This window comes from Sus scrofa, chromosome 13 (assembly GCF_000003025.6).
Source record: "Sus scrofa isolate TJ Tabasco breed Duroc chromosome 13, Sscrofa11.1, whole genome shotgun sequence".
Lineage (NCBI taxonomy): Eukaryota > Metazoa > Chordata > Mammalia > Artiodactyla > Suidae > Sus > Sus scrofa.
In genome coordinates this window covers 147,665,741-147,692,980 of record NC_010455.5, presented here as the reverse complement: position 1 = coordinate 147,692,980, position 27,240 = coordinate 147,665,741, and the positions used below count along the sequence as shown (strand labels likewise).

The window sequence follows — 27,240 nt, the reverse complement described above, 5'->3', positions numbered from 1 at the left end:
ACATAAAAAGATACCTTTGTTCCTCTCAAAACTTGGAATTCCAAGGGTTTAAGGAGCTTCGTGCCAGAAATGGAAGACCAAATATATATTTCCTCTTATAAATCACAGTAGAACATAAGGGGACCATGGAAAGTCTGCAGGTGTTGTCGTTGGAAGAAGTCTGTCTGCCTTTTCCAATGGGATTATTATGAGGCAGATACCCTCCTAGCTAAGGGTGAAAGGAAAGCTCAGAAAACAACTTCACTTAAATGTAACCTTACTTGGAGTCTCTTGGATTTTAGGTACAAAGTCATAGCATTCATTTCTTATTCAGCATTTTAAAAAATGGAGTAGTTCAATGATTTTACACAATGAGAGTATTTGTTTCTCCTAGAAATTACAGGATTCACATTAATGGCTGCAGTCCTGTTCCACCACTGGTCATTGAAACTGCTGAGTAATATGTGAGCCTTTTTACTACGCCAGGTCCCCAGTGCTGCCCGTGAGATGTCAATTAAGCAGATAAGGGGCCCCACTCTTTGGTATTTGTCCTTATTTTTCTCCCAAGGCTTCCATATTCTCTTCACCTCCCAGAGCAAGGCTGCTACACTGGGGGAAATAGGAACTTCAGATGGAGATTACAAGAGCCTTGGTGACTTCAAGCAAGGCCACCAGGGGTAGGATTAGACTTCTGAAAGGGCTAACAGGGAGTGGAGCCCTGTGAATAGTCAGAAGAGTGATCTTTAAGGCTTCTGGTAGTTTGCAAGAAGGTATTTCACTAAAGTCCTCCTTAGAACACTTCAATTTCAAATCTATCTTGGTATTTATATCATTTGAATTTGGTAAAAGAATCCCCAGCCACAGTCCTACTGGCCCCATCTGTCTCCATCAAGTGCCACTGTCAGCATGAATAGGGAGAATGTAACAAGTGAAATCCAGTTACTAACAGTCTTGTCCTGTGTGTGGTTATGAAATACCAGCGGCAGGAAAATTCCCAGTATGTCCTTCGATGTCATTGTGGGAATTTTCTGGAACATAGCTATTACTCGCTAGCCCTGCTACACCTTACTTCATCTCTGGTATTACTAAGGAGATGGGGGGTAGGGGGATGCTCAGAGAAACTGTGCTTCCTCCCATGTCCATGGACAGAACCAGTGACTATGATAGGGCCTGAAAGCTGGACCTCCCATTCCACAACCCTCATCTCTATTCCCAAACTATTGTTCTTCAAGCCTCTGACTTTGTGCTTTATTCCTTTTGTACCAGGCTGTCCGACCCCACACCATGGACTGCTCACCTTGGGATGTATGTGCAGGGGAATGCCAAGTTTGTCTCTCCTGTGAGAAGAATTGTGGTCCATGAGTACTATAACAGCCAGACCTTTGACTATGACATCGCCTTGCTACAGCTCAGCATCGCCTGGCCTGAGACCTTGAAACAGCTCATTCAGCCAATATGCATTCCTCCTGCTGGCCAGAAAGTGCGCAGTGGGGAGAAGTGCTGGGTGACCGGCTGGGGGCGAAAGCACGAAGCAGGTGTGTGTGTGTCAGTGAATGGCGGTCCCCTTCCTCTCCAGATAATTGTAACTTGTGTTGAGGTAGTGCTTTGGGCTTCATGGAGAGGGTTTTTATATCTGATCTCATTTAAGTCTTCTAACAACTCTGAGAGATAGAGTGGAGGAGAGAGTTATAATTCCTGTTTTATGATGCTCTCCTCTTGCCCCCAAAAGAAGCAAAACCTACTTCTTAAGGGAAGGTCTATGAGCAAGGCAAGATTGGATAGAGAGTATGGGCCCTTTCCAAACTCTGAGGGGTTTGCTAAGTTTTCTGCTACAGACGAGCAATTCCTCCCTATTTTTAGCTTCCCTTTCATCCAGGAAAATGACTCATTTTCATAAAGAAGAGAAAGATACACACACACACACACACACACACACACACACACACACACACACACACACCCCTTACTGTGTCAACCCATAGACAGCTGTCTAGAGGATTATGCAGGTATGTCCTCCTAAAGGGCACCTTGCCAAGTGGATGGGAGTGAGGGCTGAAATCCAGCCTGCCCTTGGCTTCCCAGACTGCAGATTCAGGCCTGGGGGTTACATCAGCCTAGAACTGGTCCACCCAGAGGGGATTCTTTTTTATAATCCCTCCACCCAGAGGGGGTATCCTTTTCATAAGCACCAAGGTCAGGCTGTATAGAAAGGAAGTCCTTACGTCTGTGCTGCCAGGTTTTTATGGCCCAGGATTCTAAATACACAGAAGAATCTGATACTAATCCCAAAAGTTGTTGCTAATGCTTTCCCTTGATTGCCTAGTCATCCTAGAGCCCCTTGCAGGCATTTCTGAGGGCTTAGAACAGATACATTTTCTGTGAATCTTGAAACGTTTCTTGGCCTTGCTTTGGCATCTCTGAAGGTTGCCTGAGGGCCATTTCTCCAGTGCTCCCTGTCTACGTTTATTTATTGATGTCATGAAATTTACCACCTGCTGAAGGAAGGAAGCTAGCTATTGGAACACCTATAACCTGTCAGAACTGTGCTCAGGGCTGTCATTACATCATCATGTATCACAAGAGGAAAGAGTTTACTTATGGAGCATTTTCTTTATAAGCATGAGTGTGTTTATTTTTCTGAATCATCTTGAACAGACAGGTTAAAAAGGAAGTGAAAGGGCTATATCCAAACTGCTGTGTTTTTATGGTTCCCAGGATACTCCCATATGTCATTTATAATGCTGTACTTCAGGGGCCCTCTGGACCAGTAAGCATTGGTGATGACTCTTGCTGACTTACAGTCCTCCTGAAAGCAGGATGTCCGTGGTAGAGAGTGTGGTGCAGTGGCTCAGATGATCAAGTCAGACCTTGGGTCTGGGTCCTGCTCTGTTACTTGCTAGTTGTGTGCAGTTGGGTAAGTCCTTTGTCCTCCTAGGCCTCCATTTCTTCATCACAAAAAAAAATGGGGATCATCATAGAATTATCTAAAAAAATTGCTATGAGGGTAAAAGGAGATGATATGAATAAATTGCCTAATAAGATAAATGTAATCATTACCATGATTTCTACTTCTATGTGTTTTCCAGACAATAAAGGATCCCCTGTTTTGCAGCAAGCAGAGGTAGAGCTCATTGACCAAACCGTCTGTGTTTCCACCTATGGGATCATCACTTCACGGATGCTCTGTGCAGGTGTCATGTCAGGCAAGAAAGATGCTTGCAGAGTAAGTCATCTTACTTTGCCTAACATGTAGTACTTTCCATAAATGCTTTCATGTGTAACCTACATGACACTGGGCAATAACTAGGGCAGATGCTTACCTTAATTGAGATATTAATTATAACCGGATTGTCTAAGATCAGGGAAAGGTGGTTAAATAGTGGTTGGATCTATAAACTGGTTTTCTAGTCCCCAGGTATTTTCCTCCAACAATCAGAGAATGAGGTCAGCATTTACCATTCTGCCATGATTTTCTTATAACCAAAAACTAAAAAACAAAGCAACACACACACACACACACACACACACACACACACACACACACACACTTATATACACACTGTTTTAGGATAGCTACCTATTTCCTTAGCAGTGGCCATTTATTTTCTAAAGTAACAAGGGTTTTATTCACTTACTACTTTGATGCATAGGCTGGGGGAAAGGAAATAGGAGCAAGTGTGGTGACAGGGACACTCATTTGTATGCCTCTGGGTAGGCCTCCTGACAGTGGTAGAATTGAATGGGGAGCATTTCTATGCCCTTTGCTGGTGGGGGGGGGGCATTTCTATGAGGCTCAGATTCCAATCTATGCACATCTCTATATATCCAAAAAATGAACAGATGAACAGATAATTTAGAAGATAAAGAGCACAGGGGTGCTGTTCCCATATCTTTTCATGACTTTAACCACCATTCCACAAAAGCTCATCTTATTGTAATAATGACTTCTGTCTTCTGAGCTCCTATTTTGTGGAAAGCACTGTACTTGGTCTTTTACATAATTAATTGAAGTTATTTATTCATCCCATTTTTACAGATGAGGAAACTGGGTCTCAGAGTGTATAAGGAAATTATCCAAGAGCACACAGCTAGTTGAACTGGGATTCGAGCCCATATCTCTCTAAGACTAAAACTACTATATTTTGGGTGTTTCCTGCGGCTAGTCAGTTATGCAGTCCTGTATATATAGTTCTATTCTACATAACCACCAGGGTTCGCAAGTTGTATTAGACTTCATAGGAGTTGTTCCTGCTGTGGTGCAGTGGGTTAAGAATCTGACTTCAGGAGTTCCCATCGTGGCTCAGCAGTAACAAACCTGACTAGTATCCCATGAGGATGCGGGCTCAATCCCTGGCTTCGCTAAGTGAGTTAAGGATCTGGCATGGTCTTGAGCTGTGATGTAGGTTGCAGATGCGGCTCAGATCCTGCATTGCAGTGGCTATAATGTAGGCTGGTAGCTATAGCTCTGATTCGACCCCTAGCCTGGGAACCTCCATATGCCATGGGTGCGGCCCTATAACAAACAAACAAACATCAAAAGCAAGAATCTGACTGCAACAGCTTGAGTTGCTGCAGAGACCAGGGTTCCATCCTTGGCCCGGCTCAGTTGGTTAAAGGATCTGGTATAGGTCGTAGCTATGGCTTGGATTCAATCCCTGGCCCAGGAACTTCCATATGCTGAGGGTACAGCCTCTGCCCCAAGGAAAAAAAAAAAAAAAAAAAAAAAAGACCCCAGTCTCTCTACTAGTTAGAATTTACCTAATCAGCTTTGGAACTATGAGGTGGGAGTCCGGGGCAAATTTGGAGTACATTTTTATCTTTGCCTCTCAGTGAGCTGCAGATTTAGCTATCCTTCAAAACAGGGAAATAAAAAAATCCAGACGTTATAATATGAACAACAAACACTGTTGGAATTCTGTTTAAATGGTGAATTATTGGAGTTTCTATTGTGGCACAGCAGAAACGAATCTGAGGTTTCTGGTTCAATCCCTGGCCTCGCTCAGTGGGATAAGGATCCGGCATTGCCATGACTGTGGTGTAGGTCACAGATGTGGCTTGGATCTGGCGTTGCTGTGGCTCTGGTATAGGCTGGCAGCTGTAGTTCCGATTTGACCCCTAGCCGGAGAACCGCCGCTTGCTGCAGGTGTAGCCCTAAAAAGACAAAAGACCAAAAAAAAAAAAAAAGGCAGTGAATTATTTCAACCTTGGCTTTTGGAGTTGAGCTATCAGAAAGGATTCTCAAGTGAGGGTGATTTGTCTGTGACACCTATCAGGCAGTGACCCTTGGGGTTGTGTCATTGCACCTGGCCAACTAAACAAGGTGTCTTTTTCCTTTTTCCGCTGGGCCATGAACCGGAACTGAAGTTGCATGGCCTAGAAGCAGAGGTCAATTGCCCTTCCAAGATCACCATGCCTTGTAAGGCTATTGTGAGGATTATATGACCAAAACAGTGCTTAGCACATACCGGCACTAAACAAACATTAGCCCTTATTTTTGTTGTTGTTGTTGTTATTGTTACTACTATTATTGAGGTTTGTTATTTATTTGGAGATATGTGAGAGTTGTTTCCCCTGCAAGAATCTTCTAATGTTAACTCTTGGCCTAAAGAATCAGATTTCTTATGATGAATGTACCCTTTTGAGTATAGGAAGATAATTCTAAAGTGATATTAGAAGTTTCAGATTATTTCTTGACACTTCCCCAAACCACACAGTAGTTAGCCAAGCAAGAATCTGTCAGAGTGGAAGTCTGAACACAATTCGTGAGACATTTCAATGCCAAAATTGATGATCATGGGACAAAGGTACTGTTTACTTACTTTATCTTCTTGTGTAGGGTGATTCAGGTGGACCTTTATCTTGTCGAAGAAAAAGTGATGGAAAATGGATTTTGACTGGCATTGTTAGCTGGGGACATGGATGTGGAAGACCAAACTTTCCTGGTGTTTACACAAGGGTGTCAAACTTTGTTCCCTGGATTCATAAATACGTTCCTTCTCTTTTGTAATTGTACAGGTTTTATTTTTGACTGTGCTTTATGTGATGGATTCTTTTAAAATAATGTGGTAATTATCAATAAAATGAGACACAAATTTTTTCTTCTGGAAATTTCAGATTGTATACATTTGGTATTTATTGAAAGAAAGATTAGTACATTTTATTCCATGAAAAATTGCTTCCAGGATACAGCTGTATTGATTCTTAAGCATCAAAGGGCCACTGAATTAGGAATGGAAGAAAACTAAAGTAATGCCATGAACCAACCTTCTGAAATAAGACTAGGAGCGGGTGAGATGCTCCGGAATCCATAGCTTAATTCATGTTCCTATTCAAGTATAGCTATTTATAAGGATCTAGGCAAAGCTGATCTATTGAATTATGTTCCATTAAAAAACCATGTCTGATCTTCAGTGTTCTAATGGAATTAAATGCTTAAAAATGACTCCTTCAGGAGTTCCCGTCGTGGCACAGTGGTTAACGAATCCAACTAGGAACCATGAGGTTGCAAGTTCGATCCCTGGCCTTGCTCAGTGGGTTAAGGATCTGGTGTTGCCATGAACTGTAGTGTAGGCTGTAGTGTAGTGTAGGTTGCAGACATTGTCCCATGTTGCCATGAGCTGTAGTGTAGGTTGCAGACATTGTCCCATGTTGCTGTGGCTCTGGCGTAGGCCGGTGGCTACAGCTCCGATTTGACCCCTAGCCTGGGAACCTCCATATGCCGCGAGAGCGGCCCAAGAAATGGCAAAAAGACAAAAAATAAAAAAATAAAAAAAATTGACTCCTTCACAAGTGAAAATAAAGGTAACTCAGTTATTTATACAGGAAATACCTATATTGTTATTTTCCAACACAATTTGTCTAACCATGTCATAGGGGACAACTATAACAGCTATAACATCATAATATTGTATGCAGAGAAACTGTCAACCAACAAACAAACCTGATGGTAATCTTCACTAAAATGATAGAATGGGCATCATCATAGTTGGACTGAAATCACTTACATGGATTAAAGAAAATCGTGGTAATGCTGGTCAGGAGTTGAAAGAGAAACGACTTTTTGGACGATGGTTTTGAAAGTGAAAATTTTCAGAAATATTATCATCTGACTTCTGATTCTTTTATAAAACTCCCGTGGCCAAGACTTTCTTTTATTTTCAGAGCCTTGGAATACCTAGCCTATTTGTAAATCTATAGTGTATGTTCAACACATCATAGTTATAGACTTATTTTGTCTTAATTTAAAGTGTTTCATGGAGTTCTTATTGTGGTGCAGCTGCCTAAAGATCCAGCATTGTCCCTGTGGCAGCACCAGTTTGATCCTTAGCCCAGTGCAACAGGTTAAGGATCTGGCATTACCGAAGTTGTGGTGTAGGTTGCAGTTGTGGCTCAGTTGCAACTGCTAGGCTGGGAACTTCTGTATGCTGCAGGTGTGGCCATATAAAACATAAATAAATAAATATATAAATAAGTAAATGAGGCCATGCTTAACAATACCACCAAATAGTTAAAAATAGCAGAAAGGAGAACAATGATATTATTTTTGTTCCTGGGACAAAAGCAAAAATGTAATAGCAATGCTGTTTTTAAGTAGGAACCCCAAAAGTGAAACTAGTTTTATAGGACCTTGAAAAATTTTAATGTAAAAGCAAAAAAAGAGAGAACAAAAGGCATCATAATTCAGATCAGATAGTCAGACTGAAGTCTGAATATGATTTCCTTGAGATAGTGAATATTTTACAGTTCACAAAACATATTTTGATTTACTACAGATAAAGGATAAAGGATAAAATATTTCCCTCAGATAAAGGATAAAATATTTTAATGATTACTCTTTGAATAGGTCCTTGAGGATTCAGTAAACTGGCTATGGTTTAGTACAATTCAGAGGGCCAGTTGTACCACTTAATCCACAAAAGGGGTCTTGGATACTAAAGCCACTGTTTTGGAGAGCAAATTAGGCTGACTGTCCTTAAAAACCTTGGTTTATTTTGCCTAGTATTGCTGTGACTTAAGTATACAGTGATTTGCACATTTTACTTATGGTGATTTCTAAAGAGATTGACTACTTAACAAACTCACAACTTTGCGTAAGTTTGTGATCTCAGTTAGGAGATGGAGGATGGCTAGCATTTATCCAGGGAGTTTTCAGACCACACATCCACGCTACCATTCTAAGCATTTGCTAGTGCTAGTGAGAGTGTACCATGTTCCTTATCAGGGCAGGGATAGGGAAAGGCCAAGAAACACCAGCCTAACTTACATGCCAAGATGTCTTTAGAACCTGAATGATATGGGAATATTTACTTCATTCTTGCAAAGGTGTGGATAGAGGCAAATTCCAAGACTGGTTTAAGTAAAAGAGTGGAATGGCCCCCATAAACTAAGACAGGAGCATTTTCATGTGCCAGACTACTGGGGAGAATTTTTAAGGATTCATGCCCGCTTCACAGAACCTTGAAAAACTGTAAAATGAAATACCCCAATCCAACCAACTAGTTTTCAAATGTTTTCTGTTCAATTAGTCTTAGTGACTGACTCAGTTGCTAATGTTCAGCATAGTACCATTTGTCATCTGACAACACCTGGGTACAAACTATAGTTAGAAGGGGTATAGATCTGTTCAAAATTAATAAGACGCTTTGATGATTTCACTTAGATTATGTTACTTTATTTTTTGTTTATATGAAAAAACCATTTGGGAAATTATTCTTAAAGAAGATGAAGAAAGATGAGCAAGTACTATGATAAAAAAAGCAAAATTGAAAATCTCATACAAGTCAGCAAGACTTAGCAAGAAATATGTTTTAACTTTTTAATATTATGTACATTTGAACCTTTGAATGAACTAAAGTAGTTGAGTCAATAATAATTTTTAGATTACATTGAAAATACCTATTTGTGCAAGAACAGTATATTTGAAAAAGTACATTTAGAGAGCCACTTATGAAAGTACAATATACTTTAAAAAGCTACCCCTGTAGAAGTTAGTTTTGAAGAAAATCCAAAAAAAGAAAAAAATCTAGGTAGAATTTGATTTCTCATTCACAAATCCTAAACCTTCAACAAGTAGTTTAATCTAAACCTGGTTCTACTTCCAGGGAGAAACACTTCTTTCTAACTCATTCTGAATCCTTAGTTTAGAGTCAGACTGGGAGTTTGAAAAATGTCCTCAAGTAGAAGTTTGGACATTCATCTACATTCTAGGTCAGCTCTCTGGAGATAAAGAAATCTTCAGTTACCAGATATCAGCAACGGGTTGCAAGTAAGAGTTTATAAGTAGTTCAGGTAATGTTGGGAGGTGTCTGTAAGTGTCAACAATCCAGAAAATGCAGCAGGATGGAACACAAATCAATATTGAAAAGAAATGTATCAAATCAAAGGTTATTGGTGGGTGTAAAGGGTTTCGAGTGGGTGGGTATTAGTTATAGAGGCATTCACAGTCATGGAAAAGCAGGGAATATTTACTGAGATTATACTTTTGTCAGGTGCAGGAATAAGGGGTTTACTTTAATTTCCCTGTTTAATCCTCCTAATTCTACCAGATAAAAATCATTTTATAAGGAGGAAAGAAAGTCATAGACTTTAAACATCTTTCCCAAGAACATGCAGATAGTGAGGGTCTAAGTTTGATCCTAAATCTTCTTGTCTTCGAAATCTATACTACCATAGGACGTCAATAGTGTACAGGGTTAGGCTTATGGAATTCTGGAAATGCGTTCACATTTAGATAAGAGAATACGTAAAAGTTTTGTCACAGTACTCAGAAGGCACTGAGAGATCTGGGTTAGAGTGTACTTGTGACAGGAAATGGTAACTTTTTGGTTCTTTGGGAGAGTGAAGGAGATTTTAGACATCTGTTTGTGGAGAAACCAAGCTTAGAATATAGATACAAGCCATCCATCACAACAGAGGGAATCTCTCACTGGGATTGAGCTCCTGTAGTCAAAAGAGGAAATAATGGGAAAGGCTGTCTGGGGCTGGATATGCATGGGGGGTCACGGTTTGAAAGGTCTTAATAGTTCTAGACTGGGGCTCAGGGCCTGGGTCTAGAAAACCATCACTGCTGAGAATAGACAATTTAATCAACACTTATATGGGTAGTTCCCATTGTGACTCGGTGGTAACTAACCTGACAGTATCCAGGAGGATGCAAGTTGGATCCCTGGCCTCACTCAGTGGGTTAAGGATCTGGCGTTGCTGTGAACTGTGGTGTAGGTTACAGACGTGGCTTGGATATGGTGTTGCTGTGGCTGTGATGTAGGCTGGCAGCTGGGGCTCTGATTTGACCCCTCGCCTGGGAACTTCCATATGCCACAAGTGCAGGTGCCCCCTCACCCCACAAAAAAGCAAAAACCCAACACTTATAGAGGGCATAGAAGGCATTGTGCTGGACACAGAGCTAAATACCAGGAACACATAGAAAATTCAAGGAATTTAAATAAATAATGGAGGCAGACAAGGAAAAAAAATTCCTGTTCATACTCCTTTTTAGCCATTCTGGCCTCTTTACTAATTCTTAGACAATAAGAATCAAACAGCCTCCACTCTCAGATCATTTATCCTGAGGTTCCTTCTTTCAGAAATCTGCAGTTACTTTCCTTACCACCTTTCAACTCTTTGCTCAAATTTCACTTTCTTAATGAGGTCTTATTTATAATCTCAAATGCCAACTGCACCACCCAGCACTCGAGCCACCTTTACTCTGCTTTACCTTTTTTTTTTTCTGTAGCACACATCACCTTGTAATATCGTAGAAAGTTTACTTAAGTTTGTTTCCCCATAATAAATATTAGCCTCACAATGGCAGTGATTTTATTTTATTCAGCTATCTCTTCAGACATACCTCAAGCATGCAGAAGAACACCTGACACATGGGACGTACTCAATACCCCAGGTTGAATTAAATTAGACTGAATATGCAAAACGGTTAGCAAAGGACCAACCTGTATTGGTAGCAGAGAAGAGTGTGGATAACTTTTGGTGGAGGAGCAGAATTAAAGAAGGTTCGTGACAGAAGTATGTTCCAGCTAGGATCTAAGGATGGAATAGGAGTTGTCAGAAAGTGGGCTGGAGTGGAAGGAAAAACATCCCAATCAGAGGGAGCATCATATACAACCGAGCATCATATATAAAGAAGTGGGGTGGCAACAGGATGAGACAGGGAAGGGCCAGCCAGAAAGAGGAATCTGGTCAGACCAGAGGAGTTGACTGACTATGGAATGTCTGAGAAGAAACACTAGAAGTTAGTTATTGCAGGGAAAGGTGTGTATGCAGGTTCCTCCCTTTTGGTACCTCAGATTCACACTCTGCTCTGAGCCTAGGAAGCTGACCTCCAATTTCCATCATCAGCTTCCACTGGGAGTTAGAGGCAGGACAGCAGCAGGTGCAGAGAAAGTTCTGAGTATTTTTGCCCTCTGCTTCCTCACTGCTGGACTGCAGTCCTGGCAGGGGCCGAAACTTTGTGACTACAGATCCTATCAGGAGGGACCTCCTTAATGGCTCCAGTTTTTAATCTAGTCCCTTTTAGGCTCAGGGTACAGAGGGCTTTCTGCTGTTGCCAGTCCTTGGGTGCCTCAGCACCCCTTCTTGGTTTCCTTAACTCTTGCTCCTTCATTAAAAAGCCTCTTAATAAAATTCCAGTTGAGAATGAGCAGGAGTCAGTTCAGGCTAGCAGCTGAGTGGCTGCAATTAGCCCGACCCCATCCAGCAGGCAGATGGAGTCCAAAGTCTAGATGATCTGGTAGCAGGCAAGAGACAACTAAAGACCATATTCAGGCAGTGTCTGAACAGTAGGCATCAAGGGTGCCAGACTTTTGGACACAAGTCAATAACTTCTGAAATGGAGCTGATTTACATGGGCTCTGTACACACCCAAACTCATCTCAATATGTGTGTTTGCTGGGGGCAGGCATGAGAAGACGGGAAGCAAGCCTGCTTTAAGCAGAGACTTGAGAGGGTCAGCAAACACCTGCTTAGCAAATATAATCACAAGACCAGACATTCTGAACTATGTATTGTGGATTGTGGGTGGGTGCATACAATTTTTTTCTTGGGGTGTGTGTGTGTGTTTGTGTGTGTGTGTGTGTGGTGTTATGACAGTGGGGTGTCTGTGACCCCTCTTCTCAATGATAGGTAATAGTAACCAACGATTATGAATGTTTTTATGTGTGTGAGTGCTTTGCTGCCATCAACTCTTTTAATGCTAGCAATAATTCTATTAGATGGGTACTAATACTATGCCAGCTTTCCACGTGAGGAAACTCAGGAACGGAGAGATGAAGCCCAAGGTCTCATAGTCAGAAACCCCGTGAAGGGGGATTAACCTGGGCAGCCTGGTTCCTGAGTCTGCTGTCCCCTCCAACACTTATTACTGTCTCTGGACTCAAAAGAGGAAGGAATATGTTCATGTGTGTCATTCACCTTCATATGCTCAAAACCTCGCACGATGCCGGGCATGCTGGAGACAGTTATATCTTCATAGTTATATGTTGATTAAATGAATGAACTTTTGCTAGGCAGTGAAAGCTGGGGCAAGCTCTGGCAACAGACGGCTCCTCCGGGTGGGTGTGGAAAGCGAACTTTCTTCCGTGGCACGGAGCTGTCGGACCCATCCATGCCACAGCCCGCTGCCCAATCAGGCCCCCGGCTCAGCTTCTGCTTTGTATCTGCACGACCAGAAAAAGGCAGCGTAGGCAGCGACCTGAACAAACCAGAAAAACAGCCCTCCTTGGCTCAGTTTTGGATCTCACAGGAGAGAAGGCTGAGGCGCGGGCGGGAGCTAGGGGAGCTTCCTCCGCGAGAGAGGCCGCCCCAATCCAGCCCGGCCCTTTGGGGCCCCGCCCACCGCCCGAGGTCTCTCGGCCCAGCCCGCCGGGGCGTGGAGTGTGAGCCACCCGCGAGGCTACTTTGGACTCTGCACCCTCGGGTGTGTACGTCCTGTTTCCTGACGGGCTGTTTAGTCCTCCTCTGCCCGTCCATGGAAGAGGCCAGGCCCCCATCGCCAGGCGATGATCTGGAGCTCTCGGTGCTCCAGGGGCAGCCAGAGGAGCAGACGCCTCTCAATGGAACCGTCCAGAGCATCCTTTCTTTAACCGAGGAACCCTGCTCAGTCCAGGTAAGGTCTTCTTGGCGCTGGCCGCCTTATCTCAGGGGCTGTGAGCCAGGCTTCTGGCCAGGACATGGCCCTGGCAACGCACAATTTCGGTTCTGGCTAGCTCTCAGGGCACAGCAAACTCAAGCGTCTATGGTGCGCGCTGGAATTTTCTGAATGGAGGGAACACAGGATTGCCCTCTAGCCTGAGTCTTTCTGAAGCCCCTTCAACCTCTTGGACTACAGGGAACTTGCGGAATCTTATCTGGGAGGTGTATGGCTCCTCTCTTCAGAGAGAGAATCCCGAGAGATAGAGGTGGTTTTAAAAAAGTTCTGTAACTTTTAATTTAGTTTTTATGTTCCCAGTGGGGACAACTAGAGTGATCACGGCAGTCCCCTTTTCCTCAGAATATCTTTGCCTTCCTCTTTCCTTTACTGACTTGCCTCTTGCCCCCATCCTCCCCTCAACCCTCCTCAACTACTTCTCTTCCCTCCCCCCCCCCGCCCCCACCGCAGACCCACACTTCATACCTTTTCCCAATCTGGCGTTTGGTTTTTGCAGGAAAAGATATAGGGAAAAGGAGGGAAAAGGGAAGATTCAAAAGTAATGAGGGGTGAACTTGTCCTGTTCAACTGAGGGAAATAGTTTTCAAGATCTTGTCTCAAGAATTAGACTATGCCTCCTTTGCTTTGGTCTCATCTCAGTTTCTAAGGCAGCCCCTGGTGATGTTTAGGCTGAACTCTCTTCTGATTCAGCCCTCGCAGTGACAGGAAAATTATTCATTCTCATCAAATGCTTGTAAACCAGGAGAGGACTTTGAATTCTGACCATCTACTTTTTGATTAACCCTTCAAACTGGTTTGATGTTTACTTAATATATGGAACTTCCCATATATAAACATAGGGTTCCAACCTGGTTCCAGTTCCCTTTCCTTCATTCCCATCCCTTTGGTTTAACTGTTGATTTCAGGGATTAAGCAGGAAATTCAGAAGCTGAAGGCATTGCTTTTGTTTTCTCACTGACTCCTGGAACTATTGTAAAGTCTGCTTTTATAGGTACCTTGGAGAGTAATTTGGTACTTTATATTTGAATGAAAGATGAGCATCACAGAAGAATGAAAGTTGGAGGAAGATGATTTGATCCTGTGCAAGCGGCCATAACTATGGACTTGCTGTGTAGATCCTCCAAGGCAGTGTCTAGGAATGCGAACTGAGAGTATTTGCCTCATGTTAGGTAGACCCAGGACACCTCACAGACTCCATAGTTTGGGGCTGAATCCAGAGACCCAAGTTCTGGTGACAGCTTCCCTACTAACAGGTGTGTCCTAGGGCAAGGCACTATGTTTGATGTTTTCACAGCTATCAGCTGGTGGCAATGCAGCCTTCTCTGGGAATGCGCGTTGAAAGCAGTTGAGGAGTAGAACGTGGACGACATGTACGTACGGGGTGTCACTATTTTATAATTGTTTAGTGCCTGCCTGGTGGAGATCGCTCTTTCATGTTTTAATTACTTCCTTGTTAGCAAGGTATATACAGATATCTGAGACTTCCTTGTGAACTAGTTTATGAACGAGGTCACTGACTGGGAAAGCTGTGATGAGAGACAGAAGGGCATAAAGATGAAGGGTTACATGAGTGCTTGGAGAACGTTCTAGAAATGCTGGCAGAGGAAAATCTTCTAAAAAGGGGCAAAAAAAATCCTCATTTAATGTGTTAATCATTCTCTTTGGTTCCGTAGAATCAGTTGAAGGGTATTTTAGATTGAAAAGTCAAGGAGTTCCCCTCATGGTGCAGGGGAAACGAATCTGACTAGGAAGCATGAGGTTCTGGGTTTGATCCCTGGCCTCGCTCAGTGGATTAAGGATCCAGTGTTGCCATGAGTTGTGGTGTGGGTTGCAGACAGGCTTGGATCTGGCGTTGCTGTGACCATGGCATAGGCTGGCAGCTGTAGCTCCTATCAGATCCCTAGCCTGGGAACCTCCATATGCCTTGGGTTTGGCCCTAAAAAGCAAAAAAAAAAAAAAAAAAAAAAAAAAAAAAAAAAAAACAAGAAAAGTCAACTAACATAGAGCCCTTTAAAGTGGTTTGCACGAGCACAAGATTCAGACTCTTAAGAATGTTATGTGTAGTTCTTTTTAAACTATATGTTAAGATTTCCAGTTTGGAAATGTAGTATAAGAGCACATGTTTTTATTAACTATATATTTTGTACCTATCATATGCCAAATACTTCTGGCATATAAATGCATTGAATTAGCACAAGAAACTCCAGAGAAAGGGGGTGTCATTCTGATTTGACAGAGGAAGAAACTCAGTGAGGAAACTGAAGCCCAGAAGAGTTTCTAGAATGTTCAAATTCATGCAGCAGTGGCTTTGAAATTGAACTCATACTTTCTTGGTTTCAAACCTAGTCTGCTTTTGTTGAATCAAGAGAGAGAGAGCAGGAAACAGTCTGGGGGTCAGTGGGAATAAAACAGCCGGTATCATGGGTGTCTTCTTACTTGGAAGGGCTGATCTCGGAGAGTATTCAAAAGGCAATGGAAAGAACTTCTTTCCCTTTCTTGATCTGAGTTTGGGGCTTGAGGGAAAGAATTATAAGCCATTGGTTTTCACTTTGCCTATTGTCACTATAAACATGGCAATATTGTTGGATCAAAACCGGAGAAGGAATTAGGAATTATTGAGTGAGACTGGTTTTCTTTATGGCTTTATTACATGGGCTCTGACCTCAGTTTGCAATTGGAAGTCCTAGAGACTTTTTAAGGGATGGCATCATCATTGTAGTAAAGACAGTGATAATCCAGTACATGGATAGTTTTGAGGCAGGCAAGACACAAATGAATGGGCTAGCAAAAAATTGTCCCATCGCTATGTGTTTTTCAGAATTTAGGATGAGAACCAACTGGCTGTTTTGTGCTTGATTCAACAAGTGGATTAAATCCCATAATGACGATGACAAAGTATAAATTTTACTCTGCACTAAGAAATTTTTCCCCTGATCTATATAATATCTGCTCCTGAGTCAAAGAGAAGAAAAGCTTTTGTATCCAAGAGATAGGTAGACCTGCCTTTGTTGTAGGACGTATGTATTTGGACCTTATGTGAAGAGGGATGTGAATACCTGGGGGAACATTCAGAGGAAAGTCACAAAGATTCTTCAGCCATATAATGCAATTATAAAATGTAAGATGTGGTTGCAAAGAAATCTCTGGAAGCTGCCCTATAGAAGAACCTGCCTGTGGCCCCTCCTCATGACCTAGAATGTGGGCAAGAGAGACTGAAGGAGGCAGTGTGTTTCCCTGACACAGTGCACAGGGGCAGCACATGTCTGCTGTATCAGAGGTTCACCTCAAGGCACCGTGCGGTCTCCTGGAGGCACTTTTGAAAAACAGAATTCCTCGGTTGTTTCTGGTGTGCAGACAGTCGAGAAGCACTGCACTCCGTTTTGGGTTGGGAGTGGCCAACAGACAGTTTTACAGTGACTTGATGTATGTGAAGATTAGTCATGCAAGGGATGGTGGTCTCTGCCTTTGGGCTGATGGCCGGACAGGGCAGGGGGTCCGATATAGGATGGAAGTGATGAGCTGGATGGAAGTGATGGGCTGGATAGGAAGAGGCATTTCCAACAGAGAAGGGCTGTGTAATTCTGAGCCGAGTTCCCCCAGGAAGTCAGAGTATTGGTCTCCTCAAACCACCGGGGCCCTAGTGTATGGTCTTTAAGGGACAACATAAGTGAAGGCACAAAGGGCCAAACAGGTGCATTGACCCTCGTTCTCTGGCTCATTTGAGACTCCAGATCATTTCATTTTGTGCTAATCTTTTTCTCCCTTCCTCCCTTCCTCCCTTTCTCTCTTTCTCTGTTTCTTTCTTTTGTCTTTTTAGGGCCACCCCTGAAGCATATGAAGGTTCCCAGGCCAGGGGGCTAATCGGAGCTGTAGCTTCTGGCCTACGCCACAGCCACAGCAACTCGGGATCTGAGCCGCATCTGTGACCTACACCACAGCTCACGCAACACTGGTTCCTTAACCCACTGATCAAGGCCAGGGATCGAACCTGTATCCTCATGGATGCTAGTCAGATTCGTTTCCACTGAGCCATGACGGGAACTCCTCATTTTGTGCTAATCTTTATGGTCCCTGCTGTCTCTTATATAAGGACTGAAGATGGCCTGTGTCTCAGGAGCTCTGTAAACAGGAGGATTTGTTTCTGTCCCCTGAGAAGTTAAAGGCCTCTTGTTCAGGGCCTTCTTCCCATGTGCCTTGTTGAGTCCCTTACTTTGGTGACCTGCGTGCAGTCCTCAGTCTTCAGGTGGATGTCAGAAGTGGTTCTGTACCTGGACACACTTATTTCAAGAAGGTTTGAGGTTTTCCTGTGTCCAGATATTGCCAGTCCTAGACTGCACCCCTCACACCACACCCAAAGAGCCTGTGTCCAGAGCACTCAGGGGCTCCAAAGTGTGACCTTTACTCTAGAACTTATGAAGTACATTCTCAAAATATCTGGAGCACACTATAGCTAAGCAACACACATTTATTAGGTGTCTCTTACCTGTATGAGGCAGAGGTGTGGGATACAAGAGAGGGGAATTTTAAGAGATGCCTCTCCCTCTATGCAGTTTTTCTTTCCCTAGGAAAATAAGGCTGGTGTCTATTTATATTTGAGCCTGAAACCAGACAAGGCAGGCAGTGAAAGAAGCAGATGGTTGTGTAGACAGCTCATGTCCTGGGAGATCTTTCCATGGGTGGGGTGGAAGGGAGGCCTCCACAAAAGGAGAGATTTGACCTGGTTTGAAGAGCAGGTGGCTCCAGGCCAGGGGCTCAGCTTTGCTAAAGCAATTGATTCACCTTGGGAAGTTTGCAGTTACAAGCTGAGGCCTGTCCCCACAACCCCACAATCTGATCCCCTTGGTCCAGGTAGGACCTACATGTGTAGTTTAAATTCCTCCTCAGGGGGTTCTGATATGTAGCCAAAAGCCTGGGGACCTCTTGTTGAGCAAGATTGAAATGTAGTCCTAAGGCAGTTTCCTTTTCTGACAGCTGCCATTAAAATCAGGGTGGGAGAGAATGTAAACAAGGCATAGGAGTTCCTGTCATGGCTCAGCAGTAATGAACCCGACTAGTATCCATGAGAACATGGGTTTGATCCCTGGCCTTGCTCAGTGGGTTAAGGATCCAGGGTTGCCATGAGCTGTGTGCGGCTCGGATATGGCGTTGCTGTGGCTGTGTTGTGGGCTAGCAGCTGTAGCTTTTATTTGACCCCTAGCCTGGGAACTTCCATATGCCACCAGTACGGCCCTAAAAAAACAAACAAACAAACAAAAAACCTCCACAAGGCATAGATCCAGGATGTGGCTGCTGCTGCTTGGAGACAGGTGAGTCCTGTGGAATTATGGGCTCCCACGTGTTGAGATCCGGTGTGCAGTGCAATCAAGGGCTCCAAGGTGTGACCTCTCCTCTGCCCTTATTTAGCAAGTGCTTCATGTGTGTGCTCTCACACTTTTATAACAGACTTGTGAGCTAGGTTTATTGCTTCTATGTTTTACAGTTGAGGACCTTGGGGTCGGTGAGTTTCAGTAAGTAGTTTGCTGATGGTCACCTCGGCTTTAAGTGATACAACTGGGGTTGGGCTCCTGGTGCAGAAACACCCCCCCCCCGCCCCCGCCATCCTATTCCATTTGTTTCCCAGGGGCTCCATGAAGGAAGTGGGAGGAATGGAACCTTTCAGGGGCTGGTGATGGTGCCGAGTGGAGGCAGCCAGGTGCACTCATAACCTGGAGCTGCGCAGAGCACCGTGGAAAGCTGTGGACCAGAGGGAGGGTGCATGGATTACTCCTGGGTCTTGGCTCATCTCTCCCAACTGCATCTTTGAATTGGGCGAAAGCTTCCCTTGCAGGGCTATTAGGATGAAGTGAAATGGTTCCAGTGTCAGTAAACTGTAGCAGTTATAATTGTTTACTTTGACCCTGCCCTCTGCCTCTCTACACCCACTGCAGCTTATTTACTGGTGTCTCTCTCATCCTTGTCTTTCCCATCATTTCCCTTTTCAGGCCCTTAAGACATAGCGTCTGGGCCACAACTGTGGGTTTTTAGCTTTTTCTTGATCTAAATTGCAAACCATTTTTCCCTTAACCTTCAACTCAGCTCTTGTGTTATAAAACTTTCAATGGATTCACATTATACACTAAATTAAGTCCAAACCACTCTGGCAGCATGCAAAGCCTTCTCAGATATGCTCCAACCTTTCACTCTTTCTAATCTTAACTCTCATTACTAGCTTCTGACACAGATTCCCATCAGATGCATCTTCTGGCCAGTTTCATTATGAGTCAACACGGAGGATGCTCTTTCCTAGGTTTGGAATGCCCCTCTCTGTCCATCCTTCAAAATCCTGCCTGTCCTTCCCACCTCTCGGAGTCCCCAGAGCATTTTCTTGCTAATTTCTTTATGAACTTCCATTCTGTCCTTTTGAAATTTGACTCAGTAGAGTGTTGCCCCTAGAAGTCATGATCCTGCTGCCTTCCTTTCTGTGTCACTGGCCCACAATAAGTAGTAAAAGATGTCTGTTGAAACCAAGTTGTCTGCCTCACTGACTCCCTCTGCTTTCTAGGCTGACAAGGAAAGCCCCTGGAGCTCCTGTAATAAGAACTTGATTGGAAAGTGCAAACTGTGGATGGTCCTCACCTCTGTTTTCCTAGGTTTCATTATAGTCATCATCATAGGCTTATGTCTTACTGGAGGTAAGAGGATTTAAATATGACTGAGTTGATGCATTTTAAGAACTTGTGTAATGCTTATGACTTATGCCAAAATCGAAGATAAACTCACTGCTATGTCATCATTTATAATACGAATTAAAAAAAACTGGTTTGGGATATGTTGTATGTGTGGGAGACATACGATTTTTGCTTTTCTGTTTTATTTTTTGCGTGTTTGTTTTATAAGCTCTGGGAGAAGTATGGGGACCACTGTTTTACTTTAAACTCTTCCTATTGGATCTTGAAGACTTCTTAATTTTTTTTTTTTTTTTTATGGTCACACCTGTGGCATATGGAAGTTCCCAGGGATCAAATCCAAGCTGCAGCCGCAACCTATGCCACAGCTTCGGCAACACTAGATACTTAACCCACTGTGCTGGGCTGGGGACTACACCTGTGCCTCTGAGCAACCCAAGCTGCTTCAGTTGGAGTCTTAATACACTGTGCCACAGTGGGAACTCCTTAAAATTTTAATTTATATAAACACTGTATTTTATTGCATCTTACACATGTGTATGTTTAAAATTTTTAAAAATCATTTGTTTAATAAAGATAATTATTGTGAAAGGTAATTATTCTATAAGAATAACTTTGATATACCTGGTGTATAATTTTAATGATAAAATGATGAATAATATATTTGAAAGCATTTAAAAAATTTTATAGAACCATGTATCTGTAAGCTGTCATTATTTTAACTTATTATAGAAATCAGTATTATATTTGTGTTGTATATGTGTATAGAACAAAAATTCACATGGTGCTAACCATGTATTTTACGTACATTGTCTCATTTTATTTTTTGTTTATGAATATGAAAATAATACATGCTCAGTTAGCTAACCACAAAGCCCACCCACATTATTATTTTGTTATATTTTTCTCTGGTCTTTTTCTTATTTGCATTTTAAAAATAATTTGAGATCAGGGTTTTTTTTTAATCATCTTGTGGCCTACCTTTAGGATAGGAGATCTTTGCCAATTCATTAAAAATTATTTTTGAACATATTTTTTAAATGACTGCATGATATACTATTCCACATCATTTTAAAGCTTTTTAGGTAGTTGCTAATTCTTTATGATTATAAGTATTAATGTTTTTTGATGCATAAATACAGCACCCCCAGTGGGCACTCATTTCAATTTCAAAGTAGGAGAAAAAAAAAATGCTTTTACTTGTATGTGGGACTGATCGTAGGGTGCAGGGGTTGGGGTGGGGCACTTCTGGAGCTGGGATACTCATGAGGGTGATCTGGTCACCACAGGATTGGGTTGCGTTGAGCTCTCCATAGCAAATCCAGTCACAGGATGAGAGCAGAAATGGGCAGCCCCTGGGTTTCTCTAGAGGGGTCCCTGGGAATTCTCAGGGACTGCATTTGTCATTCACCTCCTGTTTCTCCTTATCCCAGTCCTTTTGTCTCCTGTCTCAAGGTCTTAGAGTCCTTGAAGGAATAGGAGAACGCTGATGACATGTGCCAACCTCCAGCACATGAGTGTCTCAGGCAGGCATCCTTTTGCTTAGTAACTTAGGGTGTTGCTGAAGTGGGATGGATGCATCTTTGAGGCCATAGGCTGGTCCCCAGTGAGGGAGAGTTTGATAAGAGGTGCTGCACCTCCTCTGTCATGCTGAAGACAATTGTTTTGGTTCTTTGCGTCAACTCCCGAATGCAGATATTGAAACCGAAGTTGAGTCACATAGCCTTATCCTATCGCAATCAGCAGTGCTGTCCTGAAAGTTGGCTTATTTGTGTGTTGGCATCTGGGGCCCATAACAAAGGATGATGCAACAGATCTGGTTAGTTCAATATTGAGGATTCTCAAGCACAAGACCTAGGAGTTGTCTTCCATTCTTGAAAAGTCATCCGAGGTCTTCAAATCATGAAGAGCAGCCTGCAGAGGAAGGGATTCCATTTCCCTCCACAGTTTCGCAGGGCACATGAGAGTTCCTAGGATTGGATGCCAGGAAGAACTGTGTCACACTTGTGGTGCAAACCTTCATTTTCAATGTGGTTATAAAATTGTGTTTTAAAAATGTTAAGGCTGTAAGAGAGTTTTTCAAACTTTTCCCTTTTTTTTTTTTTTTAAATCAGGGAAATGCTTTTATTTTACTTGGCCCCTCAACTTTTGAGGGTTTGGGCCTGTGGGAAGAGTCATAGTAGGCAGTGGGGAGGGGGGTGTAAGAGGTAAAAAGGAGCATGGACGGGACTTGCTCTGTGACAGTCCCAGCCTCACCCAGAGCAGTTCCATAGGCACTTCAGGGATGAGAGTGTGTAATAACCAGCTGTTGTCTGATTGCTAAGCCCACTTATATGAATGGAATAGTGGTTAACTTACTGGGTGCTGTGTGGAAAACACTGCTTTCTGGGAAAGAGCAGTTGGGAGAGTCAAGGGCTGTGCATTCATTAAGAAGTGGTACTCTTGGAGTTGCTGTGTGGCTTAGTGGCTTAAGCATCCAGTGTTGTCCCTGCTGTGGTACAGGTTTGATTCCTGGCATAGGAAATTCTTCATGCCACAGGCGTGGCCAAAAAAAAAAAAAAAAAAAAAGTGATGCTCTCTGATTCATTAAGAAGTGAGGTTCCTCAGGACCTCAGGACCTGAATTTGCCATTCCCCTCCTCCTTCTCTTCCTCCCAGATCCTTACTCCTGTCTCAGGGCTCTGTTGTCCCCAGGCTGAGGCTCAGAGACGAAGGAGATGATAACTGTGGAGCTGGAGTGGACACAGTGCATTGCAGAAGAGAAAGGGTAACCAACTGTGAAGGGACAATAGTGTGGCCAGGGTGAGGTGCTGGTGGGGAGCTGTGTCTTGTCACTGACATTGTTAGGAATGGCTGTCATGTGGTGATAATACAAGCAGACCAACCTGTGGTCAGTTTCGTTATTATTAATTCTCTACACACTGTGCATCCCTTCCTGCCTCCACCTGGGGTGAGCTCTCCCCCTATTCTGCCTTTAGTACACTGCTGACGTGATGGCAAATTCAGGATCACAGCTCAGCTTAAGGCACTGAGCCTGGGCTGTGTCCACACTGTGGAGGAGAGGCTAGCACTCCGCAAGTGTGATGGAGACAGTGCAAAACTTCTTAAAATGGACAGTGGGTTGGGGGATCAGCCCAGAGAAGACTTCCTGTTGAATGTGAAGGCCTGGATCTGTCCTGGCTCTTGAGGGAAAAAAGTATTAATGAATTCTCTCCTTCTCCCTAAGGAATCATAAATTCCCTGGTACGAAAGGTAAAGGGGGAAAAAAAAAAGCCTTCCTTTCTCTCTCTCTCAGTCATTTCTTGTCTGGATAATTTGGAGAATCAGTCAAGCATCCTTAAAGGTTCTGCCCTTGTTACTAATTTGTCTCAACCAGGGGACAACTTACTAGTGAAACCTCTCCTTGGTTTGGGCAGAATATTGTATGTATGTATGTATTTATGGCACACCCATGGCATGTGGAAGTTCCTGGGTCAGAGATCGAACCTGTACCACAGCAGCAACCCAAGCTGCTGCAGTGACAATGCCAGATCCTTAACCCACTGTGTCACAAGAGAACCCCTGGGCAGAATATTTTAAATGTTGCAGAAACTAAACTATGACAAGTAGGTGGATGCTTAGAAATATGATTTAAAGGTGACCAGTTTTAGCACTCCCAGCTCTCTTATTGTACAGGCTTTTCTGTATGGTAAAGAGGCTATGGTACGGAGATGAAAGTGGGGGGCTTGTGATATTGTATTACATGGATTTGTTTTGCCTTGAGTTGGAAATAAGAGCTTATGACATCACATGGTCCTGGCAAACCAGGTTGCACAAGTTACTTCCTCGTGGAGGGTGACTCATGGGAAAATCCTGGGCAGAAAGCAGGGTCCTTGGGGGCAGAAACTTAATAGCCCAGTGCCTTGAAATTTCTTTGCATTTTCATGTGCCCATCCTTCCCTCAAGTTTCATATGTTCCTCTGCCTTCCCAAGACTGACCTCTTCACCTGTGCTCTCCATTGAATCCTTTCCGGCTTCTTCTGACCATGGACCTTCAGATACCTCTCCCTAAGCATCCCCCTGAGGCTCTTCACATGGTATCTCCTTCAAAGCAATCTTCTATCATCATCTTGCTACTTCATTTAGATGTTTCTCACTCTCTTTTCTTTGCACTGGCAAATTTTAGGAAGAGAAGTCTGCAGGTCTTGTGTCCTGTTTACTCCTAAACCACTGTATCCATTGGCCCCAGACTGTTCTTCCCCAAGGTCACCAGCAAGTGCCTGGTCATGAACCCCAGTGGCCTTTCTCCTGTCTCCTGCCTTGTCTGCAGCCTTCAGCTCTGTCAGCTGGGTTGTACTTTTCCAGGCCTTCAGAATTCCTGGACTTCAGGACTTTATTTCTGCCTTCGACCTCCACATTGTGGTTACAGGAGGCATGTCTTCAGCCTTCTTACTTTTCTTCATTCTTTCCCTTGAGAAGCTCCTTTAGTCCCAAGGCAGCAGCCAACCCCTCTCAGAGGTGACTTCCCAGAACTGCAGGCACACACTGTCCGTAGGTTTTAGTCATGCCTTTGCTGGAGTTCTCAACATTATCCATGTGAAACTACTATTCATGTGAATCCCCTTCCCCAGTGAGCTCACCCTTTATAGTTTCACGGTGAATCATGAGGCCAGGTTCATTCCAGCCCTGCCACCATCCAATTGTGTAACTTTAGGCAAATTCTTCAACACACTCTTGGCCTCAATTTCCACATTTGCGTCTATAAATGGGCCCTGACCCTCCTATTACTAGCTTGGTGGTAAAGCAAATCACTGTATTTTTCTAAGCTTCAGTGTCTTCATCTGAAAATGAAAACATTAATAGTTAATTCACAGGGTTGATTTGAGGATTACATGAGGTGAAAACTACAAGTGCGCAGGAGGGTGTCTGTGCATAATGCTTAATACAGCAGCTATTATTCTTCTTGTTACATTAGGCTTAATACTTTGGAACATTTTTGATTTCTTCTTCTCCCCTCTAACTTGAAAATGACTAGGTTTTATAAATCATTCCTTGGTAGTGTCTTGATAGTAACTCTCCACATTAACTACCTGTCAACTACAAGGTACTATACTGGATACTTCATATGTGGTGGTTCTTATCTTAACCATCACCTACAATGTAGGCATTGATATTTTTTTGAGAAAACTGCTTCAGAGAATTAAGTGACTTGCTCAAGTCACATGGGTGATAAATAGCTGAGCTGGGATTCAAACTAAGTCTGGCTACCTTACAGCCAGCTCTGTTTCCACCATCATGGTCTTTCTCCTCCCACCCTCCCTTCCTTCCTCTTCCCATTGCTTGTCAATCAAAATCTTTCTCTCCCATTCCTGTGTCCAGTGGCCTCTCTGCCTCCAGTCTCTCCCAGGTCCATTTTATCCCTTCCGTCACCAGCAGATTTACCTCTGTCTCCTTCCTGGGAGGCATTGAACAACCTCCATGACCTCCTAAAGACATTCGGCATCTAAGATCTCGCTCTCCAGCCCCATTTCTTATATTCCAGTCAAACAGCTGCTTTTGTGTACCTTCAGTGTACTTTGTGTATATGTACTGTGATTTTTAAAAAGACATTTTCTCTACATGGAAATACTGCCGGGATTAAGTCTCATTAGTAACACAAAAATTCTGCTGAGTAAGCCTATTGTTCTTGTTGTTATTTTAACAAATGTAACTATTTAGGCAGGTCTCATACAGATTCATTATTCAGATAGTACAAGTTAAGTATATGTCATTAGAGCTATGTTGGAGACCTCTTCTCAAACTTGGCACTTCTTAGTGCCCTCAAGTTCAGCAGTTCAGTGACTCCTGTATCCATTCTCTAGCATCCCTATTCCTTTCCGAGGCAATGATATCTACTCTGGAAATGTACCTGGTGGGGTAGAGCTCACAGATACCCACTGCAGCATTATTTATAACATTGGAAAGCTACAAACACTAAATGATTTCAGACCATTAATGCAGCCATTAAAATAATCTTTGCAAGGAATTTTAAACATGTGGGGAATGCCTTCTGATATGGTAACAACAACCACAACAAAAGAATCAAGGCAGATAAGCAATGACAGCAACAAACAACAAAAAGCAGTGTACAGAATACCTTCTCAACTGACAGAACACTGTAAACCAGCTATAAGGGAAACAATAAAAATCATTATTAAAAAAATACCTTCTCATTAAAACATCAGATATATAATATAAAATATGGGGGGAAATCCTTTTGGTTAAAGAATTATTAGCAATTTTTTCTTGCTTTGCTACAGTTTCCTATACTTTGCAAGGTTTCTGCTTTGAGGCATAACTTTATTGTCAGGCAAATAATATAAAGACTTATAACAAGTAGGGGATGCAAGGATAATTCCCAAGATCATCCCCAGATGCAGTGATTTGCTGGAAGGACTCAGGACTCAGCATGGATGGCTATGCTTTGTTACAGCAGAAGGATAGAAGGCGAAATAGGGAGGAAATCAGGCACAAGCTTCCAAGAGCCCCTGCCCGGTGTAGTCACACAGAGCATACTGAATTCCTCCAGCAATGAGCTATGACAACACATATGTTGTGTTGTCTGTCAGGGAGCCTCATCAAAGACTCGGGGCCCAAGATTTTTGTTGGGATTGGTCCCATAAGCATCCTCTGCCTAGCATCCTCTCAGGAGGAAAGTTACAAACAGTGGAGGCATAGCCTGTAGACTTCTCTTCCCCAGGAAATAAGAACCAGGATGCTTACTTCCATCACAAACCCAGAACTGATTCCATGGTGATCTTTTCAAAGTCCAGTAAAAGAGGCTGATTATGTTATGCTTGAGGCATAGGATTAGAGAGAAAATCCACAACAGGACAAATGCCTGGTTCCGCCCACCCACGCCTTTCTCAGGGCCAGAGAGGTGGTCCTGGTGTGGCCCCCACAGTGAGGCTTGCTGGGAGCCAGGGGAACCTAATTAGTGCCGGTGTGGCAGCTTTGAGGTCCTGGCTCCAAGTTTGTGTGTTTTTCTCTTGGCTCTCACTGCTTAAAAATCAATTAGCTCATAGTCCTTAGAACACAAGTAGCCACACAGAACTGTTGTCCCAGGAGTGTCTGCCCCGTGGGCCCTGGGGCTCTGAGGGCAGATTTCATTCCTTCTGCAAACACAGTGAGTCAGCGTTCCTATGTGGGACATCCTGGAGAGGGATGACCTCATGCTCACTCGCTCAGACTCTAGTCCCCACTCTGCCTGCTCCATGATGTCTCTGCCTCAGTGTGTGTGCAGAACTGAAGGAGGGGGTCGACAAAATTCCTTGCTCTGCTCACTGCCCCAGCCCACACTGTTTGTTCATCCCTCTAGACTGTCTCCAGCACCTGCCTTGACACCTGCACACATAGCAAAGGTGAAGGGTCAGGTGTTTTCTTTTTCTTTTTATGACTGAACCCTTGGCCTATGGAAATT

General features: G+C 43.3%; 2 protein-coding genes across 2 annotated transcripts in view; both read left to right on the top strand.

Moving 5' to 3' along the window:
- The window catches only part of TMPRSS7 (transmembrane protease, serine 7), a 39,270-nt gene extending 33,189 nt beyond the window's left edge, over positions 1-6,081 (top strand). Inside the window, exons 16-18 of the mRNA XM_013982462.2 lie at positions 1,246-1,514; positions 3,066-3,202; positions 5,816-6,081. Of these exons, the coding sequence (XP_013837916.1) occupies positions 1,246-1,514; positions 3,066-3,202; positions 5,816-5,986 (577 nt within the window). The 3' untranslated portion in view covers positions 5,987-6,081. The remainder of the gene's footprint in view (positions 1-1,245; positions 1,515-3,065; positions 3,203-5,815) is intronic.
- The window catches only part of C13H3orf52 (chromosome 13 C3orf52 homolog), a 32,019-nt gene continuing 17,643 nt past the window's right edge, over positions 12,865-27,240 (top strand). The window contains exons 1-2 of the mRNA XM_013982465.2: positions 12,865-13,096; positions 19,680-19,809. Coding sequence (XP_013837919.2) covers positions 12,959-13,096; positions 19,680-19,809 — 268 coding nt within the window. The 5' untranslated portion in view covers positions 12,865-12,958. The remainder of the gene's footprint in view (positions 13,097-19,679; positions 19,810-27,240) is intronic.